This window comes from Hemitrygon akajei, chromosome 12 (assembly GCF_048418815.1).
Source record: "Hemitrygon akajei chromosome 12, sHemAka1.3, whole genome shotgun sequence".
In the NCBI taxonomy this organism is placed as follows: Eukaryota; Metazoa; Chordata; class Chondrichthyes; order Myliobatiformes; family Dasyatidae; genus Hemitrygon; species Hemitrygon akajei.
Window position 1 is genome coordinate 70,195,030 of NC_133135.1, and position 17,666 is coordinate 70,212,695.

A 17,666-nucleotide genomic window follows, 5' to 3' on the forward strand; every position below is an offset into this window, starting at 1 on the left:
AATATGCAACCCACTACAAGTGTTCGGCTTGTAATGTCAGGGTGAACATTTTATTTCTCCTCTGTACGTAGCTATTGGTTTGGTTATCCTGAATTGGCCAACATTTATCTGAAAAACAGCTCTGATTATCTCTCAATTTATTTGATTTACAGCTCAGTGTGGTAGCCTTCTTGTTACTTTGCATCTGCTGGTTTTTCTGATGTTTTGTCTACATTTCTTATTTAATGGCTTAAATTTTGTTATTTTTCTCCATCAAAAGGCAAGTGGAATTTATTTTACTGTTAAGTAGTCATCAGTATATTCTTCCTGCTTCAAGTTATAAATGTGGCTTTCTATTTAATTTTCCCTCAGCCTCAATTTGGAGCTTTGAGATCTTTTGCATTATGGTCCAGATTGTAAGTATTCTTGTGGCTTTCTTTGTCATATGTTTGTGTATGAGTGCTTGTAAACATTTAGTAACTTGCAGTGTATTTATTTCTATACTGTAGTTTCTTTGTCTGCAAAGCTAAAGTGCAACTCAGTCAGTACATGTTCACATCAGTTCACAGTATAAAAGGTATACTGTATCTACTCAAGTTCCTTTGATAACTTTTGAAATGCCTTGCTTGCTGGTACAGGTTGAATCTGTTTAACCTGTACTATAATGAACATACAGTAAATTGGCTGTAATCGTAAGATTTTCCATCTCATTCTTGACTTCTGAAGAACCTTCTGGTCAAAACCAGTTCTCCAAAATGTTTTTCTCTCCAGAGATGCAGCCTGACCTGTCAAGTGTTTCTCAGCATTTTCTGTTTTCACTACCACAGTACTGTTGGTGCCAGTGTGAAGGCAAATATTCATACCTAAACTTTACAGACACTACCACTCTTCTCTGTAAGAATAAGTTCTGTAGTAACCCAATGCAGGATTCCACTGAAGTTCAACATCGGAGTGTAGCCAAAAACTCCCCAGCTGATAGTTTGGGACTTCAGGGATCCTACTAAATACACAATTAAAAAAATCCAGAACATATTGCATTGATGCTTAAGTGACAATGGTTACATACTAAACTGTTGACCTTCCCCATAAAGTTTGGACAAAATGCCTTCCAGACTGAATGTCACAGCCAAGGCTGATTCTCATCTTGGTGCTGTCCACATATTTATTAAAGGTGACTGGCTAATGCCCAGAAGAAACACCTTTGTCCTTGTTACTAGATTGCTAAGGCTAATTACTGCATTTACAATACCTATATGATCAGGAGAGATAAACTGCCTAGAATCTGGGACCTTTCCTCTCAATTCACCTCAATTTATCAGAATCAGAAATATATATAAATACTGAATAAGTGTTCATAGGTTCATTGTCCATTCAAAATCTGATGGTGGAGGGGAAGAAGCTGGTCCTGAAATGTTGAGTGTGTGTCTTCAAGAACCTGTACCTCCTCTTTGATGGTAGCAATGAGACAGAGGGCAGAATAAGAATGAGATCTACAGGAAAGGTGCTTTGTTACTCGATGCAGCAAATCAAATATTCTTTTATCATAAACACAAGAGATTCTGCAGATGCTGGAAATCCAGAATAACACATAAAAAGTGCTGGAGGGACTCAGCAGGTCAGGTAACATCTACGGAGAGGAGTAAATAGTTGATGCTTGCGGGTTCTGGTGAAGGGACAACTGTTTATTCCTCTCCATAGATGCTGCCTGTCATGCTGAGTACTTCCAGCATTTGTATTTTATTTATTTATTTATTGATTCAGTGCAGAATAGGCTATTCCAGCACTTTGAGCAAAGCCATCCTAGAAAACCTACAACCCCAATTCATCTTAACCTAATCATGGGACAATTTACAAAGGACAAAGTAACACATACAATCTATCTAGTATGACTTTGGACTGTGGGAGGAAACTGGAGCATCTGGGGAAAACCCAAGCATTCCACGAGGAGGCTGTAGAGAGACTCTTTACAGAATGGCATTGGAATTGAATTTTGAACTCCGGAACAGCCTGGGCTATAATGGTGTCGTGCTAATCGCTACACTACCCTGGCCCCCGTTGTATGTGCTACTCTGTCCTTTTACCTATGATTTATATAAACAGGGAATTCCAGGATTCTTCTGGGGGCAATGAATCGGAGAGGAACTTGAAAATAAAGGAGATGTATTATGAGTTAGACATATCGGGTTTTGAAGTGCTAGTGTAGAAGCGCTGGTGAGTTGCTGCACTTATTGAATTAATTCAATTGGCTGGTTAATGGTTCAGTGTTAATGGAGTTCAATAGGATACTGAAATGGTTTACCCAGTCCTTACTTCTGCCTTAAAATGTTCTCAAGTGCTTCATTCTTAATGTGGCAATTTCTTGTTTGGAGGGGGCTTCAAAGATATTTCTTTTAAATGTTTAACTGTTTGCTGCACTTTCTGATTGGATATAAGAAGACTGCAGAGCTTTGATCTGAGCATTTATCCTATCTGTAACATGTGTGGTCCTGTTGCAGCATTGCCAGTTTTGAATCTCATTTTTGGTTACATGATAATGTTTCTGGGATGCCTTCAACTTTCCTGACTCAACAGGAAATGATGACAGGCGTGCAAGAGGTAAAATTCAAAGTAAATTTTTATCATCCAAGCGCATATATGTCACCATATACAACACTGAAATTAATTTTCTTGTGGGCATACTCATTATAGAGTCATTAATGGAAAGTACAGCCCATCTATATAGCCAGCTGGTGGGGTAGTGGCACCAGCGCCGGATTTTGGAGCGAAGGCTCACGAGTTTGAATATAGCCGTCCCCCTTACATGCTTTCCATCCGTGTTGGGTTGAGTGTCAAGCTAGCAACTCGGCATCGTTAAAGTAAGAAAGCCTGCTAAAAGAACGCTGTCATGATGGCGTCCCAATGACTCCACTTGGAGTTAAGGACTTTCTTCTTTCTACTTCGACAGCCCATCTGTTGTCCATGCTGAACCATTTAAACTGCCCACTGCAATTGAATAATATCTCGAATATAGAATAATAACTGTAACAGAATCAATGAAAGACCACCTAACTGAAGTGTTCAACAAGAGTGCAGAAGACAACAAACTCTGCAAATACAAATAGAAGAAACAATAATAAATAAATAAACAAGCAAGCAATAAATATCGAGAACTTGAGATGAAGAGTCCTTGGATTTGAGTCCATTGGTTGTGGGAACATTTCAATGATGGGGCAAGTGAAGTTATTCGCTTTGGTTCGAAAGCCTGATGGTTGAGGGGTCGTGACTGCTCCTGAACCTGGCGTTGTAAGCCCTACACCACCTTCCTGATGGCAGCAAGAAGATGAGAGCGTGACCGGGGTGTTGGGGGTCTTTGGTGATGGAGGCTGCTTTCCTGCAACAGCATTTCATGTAGATGTACTCAATGGCTGGGAGGGGTTTACCCATGATAGACTGGGCCATAGCCACTACATTTGTAGGATTTTCCATTCAGTGGTGATGCAGCCAGTCAATAAGCTCTCCACCACACATCTATAGAAGTCTGTCCAGCTTTCAGATGTCATGCTCAATCTCCACATACTCCTGAGGAAGAAGAGATATTCTGGGCATTAAGGATTCATAGTGTTGTGAAATTCTATTCTGCTGCTGACATTAATGTATAATATGAGAAACTGGAAAGGATGGATACCATCTCTAGATTGATGCTGCAGTGGATTGTCACGACTACACATGAATTGAAGAGACTGTTAGAGGTAGCTAGAGATGGGAAGGCAATGTATTTTTTTTCTACTGTTAGCTCTCCCTTCACTTGCTATTTCAATTATACAATATTTTAATTGTTAATCGAGTCTCACACAGTTATTGAATAGTTGGTTAGAATACATTCAAATATGCATGATTAAAATTTCTGTTGAGCTTAAACATTGTAAAGAATAATGCATTATGCTGAATGATAAAACACCGAGAAATATAATGAGTTGTGAGTGAATATTTAGCATTTCTTTGCAAGTTGAAATGTTGTAATTAGTTAATTCTGAGTGCAATACTATAAATATTTGTAGAAAGTAATTCCAGTGCTGGATTACTTTCTCAGATACTTTATTGAAGAATGCTTAATTAAATCATTTGGCTGCATTGAATTTAACTCTTTGGTCCTGAAGCGTGCAGTCTTCCAGGAAAGTGTTACCATGCCATTTCATTCAGGAAGTTCAATATAATTTTAAAACTAATTGGAGCAATAAATAGAATGTAGTCCTTGAAAAGAATAGTAATTCAAGCACGTATGCAGTTTTACTTTCAATAATAAGTGATATGCCTGAAGTGGCCTTGGATTCAGCAAACCATTACCAACCACCATGATGGCTCTTTGCCAACTAAAAGAGATGAAGGGCAGGGGGAGGAGTAAAAAAATGAGACAGAGAGTGAGAGAGAGAATGAGCGAGTGAGATATCCATGATAGCTCTCCATCTCTTTCCACTTTTCTTTTCCATCCCCTCTGCCCCATCTTTGATTTCCACCCAGTCTCCTTTCACCCTTCCATTACTCCCACCTCTCTCTCTACCTGTCTCTCTTTCCCTAGCCCATTACTATCACGTACAATTTATTTGACACTAGTAAGAAGCCTATAGTAGATGGACTGAAGAGGTGTTTGAAAAAAAGAATAGACATTATGCAGTTTAATATCAAATTAAACTGCGTGCCAAGCTGAATTGACTGCTTACAAAGAAAGTGTGCACGATTGATGGTGGCCCACAGAATGATTGGAATACAGAACAATGCCTCCTTCTGAAACAATACACAATACAATCTGTGCACAATACATTCTTTGCATCTTCTGTACATCCAGTTGCCCCATCCCACAAAGCTAGTTTTTTTCTGTAACTTGGCTGGAAACGAGCAGCCATTGAAAATCTGTCCTTATATTTAACTCCCCATAAAGTCACAGATTATTGTTTATCACTCTCATCATTTACCACTAGCAGAGATAGAACATTCCACTTACTACAATGTTAAAGTTAAATACATAGTTGTATATACTTACCAACAGATTATATCATTAGCCTTTCCAAATCAGAGCTGGGAAGTGGTAATAATTTATGTAAACACACTCCAGACAGAACAAAAATCACTGAGAATTCCCCAGGGATTCCTTCTGCTTGTCTGTTGTAAATTCACCTTAGAGGCCAGAAATATCTTAAGACAGTGTTTTTGCTCAGAATTTAACCAACGTTAAAGTAACTAAATCATGTTTGTGTAACAAAATAGGATGTTCCTCTATGTTTAGGTAATTCTGTATGAATGTCGCAAGGTTTCTTTTACCTTATAGCCATAATGAAAATAAATTCTTTATGATGCTGAGTGGAATAATACTTTCCAAATTAACTGCTTTGTTATTTTACAATCTGTAGATGAATCGTAAAGGTTCTTTCAGTCCGTGGATTGAAACCATAGAACCATAGAACATTACAGTACAGAAACAGGCCTTTTGGCCCTTTTTGGCTGTGCCGAACCATTTTTCTGCCTAGTCCCACTGACCTGCACCTGGCCTATAACCCTCCATACACCTCTCATCCATGTACCTGTCCAAGATTTTCTTAAATGTTAGAAGTGAGCCCGCATTTACCACTTCATCTGGCAGCTCATTCCACACTCTCACCATTCTCTGTGTGAAGAAGCCCCCCCCCTAATGTTTCCTTTAAACTTTTCCCCCTTCACCCTTAACCCATGTCCTCTGTTTTTTTTCTCCCCTAGCCTCAGTGGAAAAAGCCTGTTTGCATTCACTCTATCTATACCCATCATAATTTTATATACCTCTATCAAATCTCCCCTCATTCTTCTACGCTCCAGGAAATAAAGTCCTAACCTATTCAACCTTTCTTAGTAACTCAGTTTCTCAAGTCCTGGCAACATCCTTGTAAACCTTCTCTGCACTTTTTCAACCTTATTAATATCCTTCCTGTAATTCGGTGACCAAAACTGCACACAATACTCCAAATTCAGCCTCACCAATGCCTTATACAACCTCACCATAACATTCCAACTATTATACTCAATACTTTGATTTATAAAGGCCAATGTACCAAAAGCTCTCTTTACTACCCTATCTAACTGTGACGCCACTTTTAGGGAATTTTGTATCTGTATTCCCAGATCCCTCTGTTCTACTGCACTCCTCAGTGCCCTACCATTTACCTTGTATGTTCTACCTTGGTATGTCCTTCCAAAGTGCAATACCTCACACTAGTCTGTAATAAACTCCATCTGCCATATTTCAGCCCATTTTTCCAGCTGGTCCAAATCCCTCTGCAAGCTTTGAAAACCTTCTTCACTGTCCACTACACCTTCAATCTTTGTATCATCAGCAAATTTTCTGATCCAATTTACCACATTATCATCCAGATCATTGATATAGATGACAAATAACAATGGACCCAGCACTGATCCCTGTGGCACACCACTAGTTACAGACCTCCACTCAGAGAAGCAATCCTCCACTACCACTCTCTGGCTTCTCCCATTGAGCCAATGTCTAATCCAATTTACTACCTCACCATGTATACCTAGCGACTTAATCTTCCTAACTAACCTCCCATGCGGGACCTTGTCAAAGGCCATACTGAAGTCCATGTAGACAAAATCCACTGCCTTCCCTTCATCCACTTTCCTTGTAACCTCCTCAAAAAACTCTAATAGATTTGTTAAACATGACATACCACACACAAAGACGTGTTGACTCTCCCTAATAAGTCCCTGTCTATCTATATAATTGTAGATCCTATCTCTTAGTACTCCTTCCAATAATTTACCTACTACCAACATCAAATTTACCGGCCTATAATTTCCCAGATTACTTTTAGAACCTTTTTGAAGCAACGGAGCAACATGAGTTATCCTCCAATCCTCTGTGAAAGTTTCAGTGTGACAATCATAATCTCCAGTCACAAACCACCTCACAGTCATCTATGACCAGGTATTCTTGCTAACTCTGAGCTAAGTTAAATGTAGAACTGACAATATTTGAATTCATACCATCTAAAGAGCAGCAGGCAGCAATTTGGATTTAATTTATATTGCAGCCAGCTGGATTTAAGGTTCCCCTTCCAAGTTCAGATTTGATGAATCCAAGGAAATTAGAGTAGAATTAACCTGTCTGCTCCTTCGGGCCTGCTACAGCATTCAGTTGAATTGCTCCAGGGTTTAGCTTCTCTGCATTTTTCACATAACCCGCAGTTATCTGAGCTTTTAAAAAAATCTATCTTTAAGCACCTGCAGTGGCCTAGCCTGCAATAAACATCAGAGACACCCACACTCTGCAAGGAATTTCTATGGGCCTCTGATTTAACAGTCTGTTCCTTCATTAAAACTTTCTGACTGGTAGAAACATTTCAACTTCTGTCATACCCTTGTAAGTTCTCATATGGTTGAACAAGATCATCTTCATTCTTCTAAATTTCAAAGACTACAAATCCAGTTTCATAAGTCATTCATGATATGACAAGCCTCCAATTTGCAGAATTAGTACAGTAAATTTCTTCAGGACATCTCCAATAATAGTAACACACATAGAATGCTAGAGGAACTCAGCAAGTCAGGCAGCATCCAAGGAGGGGAATAAACAGTTTATGTTTCAGGTTGAGACCCTTCATCAGGATGGGAATGGAAGTGGGTAGAAGCTAGGATAAGAAGGTGGGGGTATGGAAAGGAGTACAAGTTAGCAGGTGGTAGCTGAGACCAGGTAAAGGAGAAGGAGTGTGGGTGGCGGAAGGGGAAATGAAGTAAGGGGTTGGGATGTGATAGGTGAAAGAGGTCAAGGGCTGAAGATAAGAGAGGTCAGTCAGTCAGTCAAGGAAGAAAGGGAAAGAGGAATGGTGTTCTCTTTATCCCATTGTCCACTGTACTTTCCTATTAGGTCCCTTCTTCTTCAGCCATTGACCTCTTACACCTATCACTTCCCAGCTTCTTACTTCATTCTCCCCTCCACCACCCACCTGGTGTCTCCTATAATCTGCATTCCTTACCCTCTCCCCACTTTCTTACTCTAGCTTCTGCCCCCTTCCTTGTCAGTGCTGATGACTTGCTGAGACCCTCCAGTATTTTGTGTGTGTTGCTCAAAGTTTCCAGCATCTACAGAATCATCCGTGTTTCCAATAATAGTACATTGGATTCTGGTTAATTGGGGCAGCCAGTTATCTGGGACAACTCTTAAAGAACACAAACAAATTGAGAACCAGGATTCCCTTCATTTATTTGGGACAATATGCCACTTAATTGGGGCAGTAGACTGTTGTCAAACAGTTTCTAACTAGCGTTAGTCGGGTGTGCTTGCATGGCTGTTAGACACAACACTGTGCTTCGAGTAAACAGATATTAAATAGTGTCAGCTGCATGTATTTATCTTCAAAAAGTAGTGATTTTTGTCACTGATAGTTGGCAAGAAATAAGAATAAGACAATTCAGAGCTTTATACTAACTGAAGGTATTAATAATCATCTTGAATGTTACAATGAAAATGAAGATTTGAAGGATTCAATTGTCAACAGCATTTAATGAAAGCAGTTCATTATCTGCACTAGTTGTTTGCATTGATCCTGTTCACTGACAGTCAAAAGAACACCATGTGGATGGATTCCTCTGTCAATAAGTATTAGAAATTAATACACAGTTTTATAGTACTTCAGTAGTATTGGTAGTGTTATAATTTGTTCTGTATTCATTTAAATACATAGTGTGTTACTCAGTTTGTCCTTTCTAACAACTTCAATTAAACTCGGTCCATTTGGTGCAGCTGCTTAGTTGGGCCAAAGTATATTGGTCCCAATATGTCCCAACTAAATGGAATCCACTGCATATCCTTTCCAAAACTGTACTGGAGTGCTCTCGGAGCAGTCTCAGCAACGTGATGTGGGATTGTAGTGATGCTTTCCTGTCTTTCAGCTCCAACGCCCAGCAATAAGAGCAGTGTGCCATATGTCTTCCTAACTCCATGCTGCACCTGCATGCTAGGTTTTTGTGCTTCACGCACAAGGACACCCAAATCCCTCTGTACTCTGTTCATTTCCAATCTTTCTCCGTTTAGAGTGGTATGCCTTTTGATTCAGACAGACCGACATACTTTATTGATCCTGAGGGAAACTGGGTTTCGTTACAGTCGCACCAACCAAGAATAGTGTAGAAATATAGCAATATAAAACCATAAATAATTAAGTAATAATAAGTAAATTATGCCAAGTGGAAATAAGTCCAGGACCAGCCTATTGGCTCAGGGTGTCTGACTCTCCGAGGGAGGAGTTGTAAAGTTTGATGGCCACAGGTAGTAATGACTTCCTATGACGCTCAGTGTTACATCTCAGTGGAATGAGTCTCTGGCTGAATGTACTCCTGTGCCTAACCAGTACATTATCGAGTGAATGGGAGACATTGTCCAAGATGGCATGCAATGTGGACAGCATCCTCTTTTCAGACACCACCGTCAGAGAGTCCAGTTCCACCCCCACAACATCACTGGCCTTACGAATTAGTTTGTTGATTCTGTTGGTGTCTGCTGCCCCAGCACACAACAGCAAACATGATAGCACTGGCCACCACAGCCTCATAGAACATCCTCAGCATCGATTCCTCCTACCAAAGAGGTTAGCCTCACATTTTCACATGTTAAACTCCAGTTAGCAAGTTTTAGCTCTCTCAATTAACCAATTCTTATCTTAGGGCTGAGTGCACATATCTTCAACTGAAGCCTGTCCATCTATCTATTTTCGTATCATCAACAAACCTTACACAGATCTTCCTCTTCCAGGTGACTATACAATAATCTCTTATTTGTCTAATACTTAGGCAGCTGAAATTCTCAAGCAACTATGAAAAATCTATTTTACATTAATATTGATCAGTCTCAAAATATAGAATTGTAGTGTAAAAGATTGTTGTTTAGAAGGGCTAAGAGATGGGATTAGGCTTATGCATAGAGCACCTGCGAGTGATATGTAATGATACTTTCTTAGAGCAATCCTCATGCAACCAGAACCCCCAACGTCATGAATGCTGGCCGAGAATATATCATATCATAAATAACTGAGGGCCAGAAATTCACCCTTAAGAGTGGGTAGGCTACAACCTACCTGCCCAATAAAAGACCCATTTATTCAGACTCTTATTTTTCTATGCGATAATCAGTCCGTGCTTCCTCAACACCATTAGCTCTTGGGTTTCTCTTTTTAAACTGTTTGTCAAATTAACAGCTTTGATTACAGTAACTAAACATTGCCAGAAGTGCATGAAATTTCAAAAGCTATGTTACTGTTTTATCTCTGACTCATGTTAGAGAAATAAGTAAGTCTTTCTATTAATGTCCATTTGATAATTTATGTACATAAAGATAACATTCCTCAAAATGGTAGCATGTCAAATAATATGCTTATGCACAAACAAAGGCCAAGCAATCCGAAGCCTCTCTCTGCTAAATTAGACTGCAGATTAGTAGCTTATAGTTGAATTTCATCCACTCAACAAATGCAAAAAAGCCAGTCACCATTTGCACTGACTAAAGAGCCTGGAAATTACCACCAAAGAGTTCACAGCAAAGAGTAACTTAGCTGGAAAACATAAAATTATTGAGATCTACAACTCTGTCCATCATTGTATTTCCAGGAAACCAGTAAAGATACCAGGATGCATTCTTTTAAATAAAATGTATGAGTTATTTAAACATCATGTAGGTTATTCAGATATCAGCCTATAAATATATAATGCTAATAATGTATTCACAATGTTGAATTCTCAATCATGATAGCAGTACTAATATATATTTAATTTTGTACATAATGTATTTTTCAATCATAAATTTCCATTGTACAGATTTATAATAGAACTTATAATTACGGTATGACATATGAACATGCAGTTTCCATTCTAAATGTGGACATAGGAATTTATGAGAAAAATATAAAAATAACATTGAATCATGTTTCTGTGCTATTGATTAATTACTCCCTTTCTACTACACCCCCTTCATCAGAAATCAAGGCTTTCTCCTAACTTGTCACTTCCACTACCTCAATAGATTGATTCTTACAGGTTTGTGCAACCAATTCTATTTTAAATTCCTATATCCGCACTTATAATCAAAACTGTCTTTTTATAGTTGAGGTACTGACTTCAAAATGGAGATTGAATTGTCCCTGTGTACCCAGACCTAGATATCTCCTTCCCTTGAACCTCATTTCAAATGGATGTTATATTTTGCCTGGTGAGCAGTTTCTTAAAAATCTACATATAATAAAATCAGCACAGACCTCCTTTGTCATTAACAAATGATGAAAGTACAACAAAGCAGAAGTCTTTTTTTGTACTAGTCTTTCTCCCTGAAGTTATAACTTACCCAGTACTGGACAGTTTAGAGATAATTTTGTATACAGTGTTTCATAAACATTCAAAACTAAGTATGACTGGTAATCATCAGAAAAATAAAGATGGATATCCAAGCATAATAGTGATCAATTAATTTAGATTGAGTAATTACATATTAGTAGATGAGTGACAGTGCCGATTTGAAAATAACAACCAGGATAATGGATATCTCAGTGTTCTGAACAGCAAGATTAAAAACAGAATGGGTTATTGTTATAAAAAAGAAGTATAAACATGCTCAAACCCTTTCAAGCCACACTTTCTCCTCAGATACTAATAGAGTGTGAAGTGTTGCAAGTCTATTCTACAGTTCTTCTTTATGGCTCTTTTGATCAATTTTCCACCCTAGACTCAGCATAGATATTTGCAATCATCCCTTTCAATGATCCATTGTACCTATGGGACCTTGTGAATGCAATGTCATTCATTGCTGCTTTTCTGCTCCTCAACGACACATGCAGGAAAGGTTAGAGGAGCAGAAGGGGAATGAAGGAGGAGGAAAAGAAAACAAAAACGAAAAAAGATCACAGCTTCAGCTTGTGATATGACAATTTTCCTGAGATATTTCTCACTGAAGCTGTGGAATTGAGAGTGGCAGATATAAGAATTAATTTCCTGTAGCTGTCTGTTCAGCTGAAGTTTTAGTATAAAGATACCAAAAGCAGATAAGCAAATCCATACATGTATTGTACAGCTCATTTTGATACTTCTTACTGCCTTTTTGTTAGGAACATGTTTCTTGGGAAGTGCATGGCAATTCTGAAATTGGTGAAATTTAAAACTTGACATCAAAGGAAACTGCTGGATTTAGGGATAAATGTAACATTGCTTTAAAATTTAAAAGTCATTTTTATCTTTTTCCACATCTGGGAGTCATGCTAGACTAAGTGAAAGGAAAGGAAATCTAGTCTGAAGTCACAGAATGGATTCTGTAGACAGCTGATAGCGTAGGCTTTGCTCCTATGTCCCTGGATTTTATATCAATACATTGGCACTATTCTCATATATTGACTTTGATAGTCTCAAGAGACCATGGATTTGTGCCCTGGTCAGGGTTGTATGGGAGACCGGCAGATGCCCATGCTGCAAGTCTCCCCTCTCCACACCACTGATGTTGTCCAAGGGAAGGGCAAGGGCAAGGGCAAGATACAGCTTGGCACTGGTGTTGTCACAGAGCAATGTGTGGTTAAGTGCCTTGCTCAAGGCTACAACATGCTGCCTTAGCTGAGGCTTGAACTAGCGCCCTTCAGATCACTAAACCAACGCCTTAACCACTTGGCCATGTGCCAACACTGACTTTAATATTCAAAATAAATATATTGGCACTAGTCACATGCATCCAGCAATAGGGCACTTCCTGTACAGCTCCTGGAGAAGCAACAACACACCTTCTGCTGCATGTTGGCATAGCACCAATGACAATGGAAATGTTTGGAGCTACCTTTATCACAGATCTACCTGCTGCTTTTGCCAAAAATGTGTATAACCATTATGTGTTTTGCAGTTTCTTGTTATTGTACAGTTCAGCAGGAATACCACTAGCATCCTAACGAAGAAATGGAGACAGCTTGTGGTTTGAATTAGGTTCCCACTCCTGCACACTCCCCTTGCTAGATTTCGGTCCATGCCCACATGACTTAAAAAGGTCATTGTTACAGTTAGTATTCCAAAACTATTGCACAATGGAGCCTACAGAAGTAAAAGTTGTAATTATCGCTTTGTGACTTAATTATGATTTGCATCACTCTTACTGCTGTTTTTCTTGAGAAAACCCTCCCTAACGATTTTCATCCTTATTTGAGTTCCTTGATTACTGTCCCACCATTTGTGTTCCAGGTTTTCCAACTTCAGATGCATGAGAGGCAGCAGCCAATTTAGACGGATTATTTCTTTTGTTTTGTTGAAACGGATGCAAGCAGTTGATGGTGATTGTTCGTAAGGAATGAAGGCTTTCTAGAAGGGGAGCAAAATCAAAGTCAGAGGTGCAATGGAACTTGAAGTTCCTAGAGCAGGATTCTCTAAAGGTTAACTTGCAGGTTCAGTAGTTAGAAAGGAAGGCAAATGCAATATTACCTTTCATTTCGAGGGATCAGAACATACAAGCAAGGATGTAATGCTGAGATTTTATAAGGCATTGGTCAGACCACACGTGGAGTATTGTGAGCAGTTTTGGGTCCCTTGTCTAAGAAACAATGTACTACATTAGAAAGGGTCTAGAGGGGGGGTTCACAAGAATTATCCCGTGAATGAAAGGGTTAATGTATGAGAAGCATTTGATGGCTTTGAGCCTGTACTCACTGAATTATAGAAGATTGAGGGCATCCCACTGAAACCTATTGAATATTGAAAAGCCTAGATAAGGTCAATGTGGAGATGATGTTTCGAGTAGTGCGAGAGTCTAGGGTCAGAGGGCGTCCTCAGAATAGAAGGACGTCTCTTTGGAACAGAGATGTGGAGAAATTTATTGAGCCAAAGGGTAGTGAATCTGTGGAAGTCATTGCCAAGAAGGTTGCAGAGGCCAAGTCACTGGGTGTATTTAAAGCAGAGGTTGAAAATAAATCAGCCATTATTGAAAGGTGGAACAGATTCGATGGACTGAATAGCCTAATTCTGCTGTATGTCTTATATGTGTGTTGGTATAATTAAAATGACAGCTCCCTTTCCCTTCAGTTTCCTGAGACAGGCTGGAGTTGTGTCATACGGTGAATTTGCTCTAACTGCCAGCACTGCTTCAAGAGGGCAACCTAAGGACTCGAGCGGCGTCATGGTCATTTTTGGCGGTTCTCCTCATCTGGTTACATACAGAAGTTAAACTTTGTAAAACTGCTGTCTATATTCACAAGGGTTACATTCAATTTTCCATTGGTACTATAAATAGAAAAGTCTCATCGAAAGGGTTGGTGGAGATGATAATCGATCTCTCTAATGCAACTTTCACTCACATAATAAAGATGGCAATCAATTTATATAGCATAAATGCCAAGAGCAGCTGCGGAAACCAACTCTATCAATGCCTATTAGTAACTGTCCACTTTCAATTGGAAAGCAATAATGGTTGTATTAATGGGTTGTATTGGCCCAATGCCCAACTGGATCATTTAATACTTTTGACTGTCCCTGGCCTAAAGCTCTCAGTGAAGCTAAGCTGTACACCCACAGGATTTGCATGTTGGCAGCCGATACCAGCTTTCTAGTTACCAACTCAGTCCTGTGGCTAGGAGCACCTATTGGTTGGAAAATACAAAACAAGTACACTTTTCTCGCTTAAATATCCTGCATTGATTTTATTTTGTACAATGGGTCAGATCATGTTGATCAGGCCTATCTCTCACAGCTGACCCCCTGCCCTCCTCGCTGATGCACAAACACATATTCCTTCCACGGCTGTGCAGTTCCAAACACACTGTAGGTTCGATGCTGTTGTCAATCCAGGAGCTGGTGAGGGTCACGAGCGGCAGAAAGTAAGGACTTCCTCAGTGTTTTAAAATGTAATATGATTCACACACTTTAAATTCTCGAAATTGATTTATATTTAAAAAATCAGTTAAAACACATTTAACTGACGTACACTATTTTGTTCATGTTTTTAATTAAAACAAAAATGAAACTTCTTACCTTCATTAGCTTTTCACATGAGGCTGCTCTGTAATGTCAGGTGTTGCAGATGCAATCTGAGAGGCCAGTTAAGAACTGTACCTGCTCCCTCAGCTCAGCATGGAGCAAGTATGAATTTGATGATATATTTCAGGGGTGTGGCGAAACGTCTGTTGCACCCAGGTCTGGTGACCAGCATGTTCTATATTGCCGTGCTACAGCACTCAGGGGCAAAAGTGCTGCAGTAGTCAATGTTCCTCTGTGGAACTGTGAGCTCCATATTAGCATGATGCACCCCTGAACATAATCAGTAATGTTCGATGCATGAGCAAGGAGATTTGAAATGAAGAATTGTGGCCAACTTATAATGCAGGAACAACAGTAAAATGAATATTCTCTATTTACTTAAGATTCAGAACCTTCTGTTCCTTGTGAAATTGCATTTTAAGAATGCCAGATATGTAAAATAGGTCCTCTATTATTTTTTCAATTTATGCATTTCACCAACTAAGTGATTATGTGCCGGTTGATTTGGGACTGGAAACATTCATCATAATTAAATTTTTTTTAGAAAAAGGGTACAGGTCTATGTAGTCGAATAATATACAGCTATCACATCTTTACAATAGTCCTTTACCTAACCCAGTTAATGGCCCTGCACAATGGCCCTGGATGTCTGAGACTACTGTGTGCAAATTTATGGAAACCTTCACCTAAATTTCATACTTGTAAAACAGCCACAAAGTACTGATTGGGGTGGGGGTGGGGATGGCAAGGAGAGGGGAGAGCTTAGATAAGAACTGTGCAGGACAGTGAATCCTGGATTCATGGAGGAACACCAATGAAGACTAGTAGGATAGATGAAAGTGCCAGCCAATGACCATCTCCAACAAGAAAGAGTTTAGTTATGTACATTTGGCATTCAGTGGCATTATTATCACAGAGACCCCAGTGCCAACATTCTTGGAAACACCACTGACAGAAAGCTCAATTGGATCAGCCATATAAGTACAGTAGCTACAAGATCTGGACAGAGGATGGGTTTGGAAGCCATAGATGTACTGGGAGATCCACTCTCTACTGAACATAGGACTGCAGTGTTCAAATCAGGTGACCCTGAACTTTACAAGAAATCAACATGTGACCTCTGTAAAGCTCTCAGGGATGCCAAAAGGCAACACCAGTCCAGAATAGAGTCCCAAATGAGTCGTCAGTTATGGCGGGGCTTACATGCTATAACGGGCTACAAAACAAAGCCAGGCAGCTTTGCCAACAACTGATCATCCTTTAGCAATTAGCTGAATGCATTCTGTGCATGTTTTGAACAGAAGGGATTGAAATGTCACCACCCACCCTGACAGCCTCCAATGCACCTGATCTCACAGTCACAGTTGTGGGTATAAGGTCAGTCGTCCGGGGAGTGGGGGTGAACCACAAAAAGCATTTGGCCTGGATGGTGTCCCTGACCTTGTCCTTAGATACTGAGCAGACTAGCTGGCGGGAGGTATTTGCAGACATTTTTAAAAAATTCTTCCTACTTTAATCTGACATTACCACCTGCTTTCAGAAGACCACTCTCATCCTGGTCTCTAAGAATAACAAGGTAACGTGCCTTAATGACTACCACCCAGTGACTCTGACATTACCACCATGAAGTTGGTGAGTTGTTTTTGAGAAGTTGGTCATGGCACACATTAACTCCAGCCTCCCAGACAACCTCAACCCACTGCAATCCACCTCCTGCCAAAACAGATGGCAGATGCCATCTCTCAGAACCTACACTTACCTCTGGAGCATCTGGACAATAAAGATACTTATACTGCTTATTGACCATTGACTATTGCTTATTGACTACATCTCTGCCTTCAATACTATAATTCCAATCAAACTCCTATATATGGGACTCAATACCTCCCATTGCAACTGGATCTTTGACTTCCAGACCAACAGACTGCAATCAATACATAGAAGCAGCAACATCTCAAACATGATTAAACACCAGTGGCCCCCCTCCCAACGGGGCTGCAAATTGAGTCTCCTACTCTACTCCTGTACACTCAGGATTGTGTGGACAGTTTCTGCTCTAACCCCATCTGCAAGTTTGCAGATGATACCATGATACTAGGCCTTATCTCAGTTAATGATCAATTGGAGTACAGCAAGGAGATAGGGAGCTCAGTGACATGGCACTCATGACAACAACCTTTCTCTCAGTGTCACAAACAAAAGACATAGTTATTGATTTCAGACAGAGGAATGTGGTGCACGTGCTCCTGTTTACAACAACAGTGTTGAGGTTGAGAAAGTTGAAAATTTCAAGTCCTAGGAGTGAACGTCACCAACAGCCTGCCCTGGTCCAGTCATGTTGATGCTCCAATCCAGAATGTTCAGCGGCACATCGACTTCCTCAGGAGACGAAAGAAATTTGGCCCGTCCCCTTTGACCTTCACCAGTTTTGAAACATCCTACCTGGATGCATCAGGGCTTGGTACGGTGACTGCTCTGCCTGTGACCCCCAGAAACTGCAGAGAGTGGTGGACACCGCCCAGCACATCATGGAAAGCAGCCTCCCCTCCATGGCCTCTGTTCACATTTCTCGCTGCCTTAATAGAGCAGCCAGCGATCCCACCCACCACAGACTTTCTCTGTTCTCCCCCTTCCCATCTTGAGCGGTGGATACAGAGGTGTGAAAGCACATACCACCAGGCTCAAAT

The 17,666-nt window shown here is 40.0% G+C and overlaps 1 protein-coding gene across 14 annotated transcripts in view; it reads right to left on the minus strand.

Annotated features, from left to right (window-relative positions):
• Window positions 1-17,666, minus strand: part of nr5a2 (nuclear receptor subfamily 5, group A, member 2) — a 188,432-nt gene that overhangs the window by 9,189 nt on the left and 161,577 nt on the right. The window contains exon 8 of one of the 14 annotated variants that reach the window (XM_073063451.1): window positions 2,738-3,537. The exons of the other annotated variants lie outside the window; for them this stretch is intronic. Within the exon in view, the coding sequence (XP_072919552.1) occupies window positions 3,521-3,537 (17 nt within the window). The 3' untranslated portion in view covers window positions 2,738-3,520. Of the gene's footprint in view, window positions 1-2,737; window positions 3,538-17,666 lie in introns of those variants that run through there. 14 annotated transcript variants of the gene reach the window in all.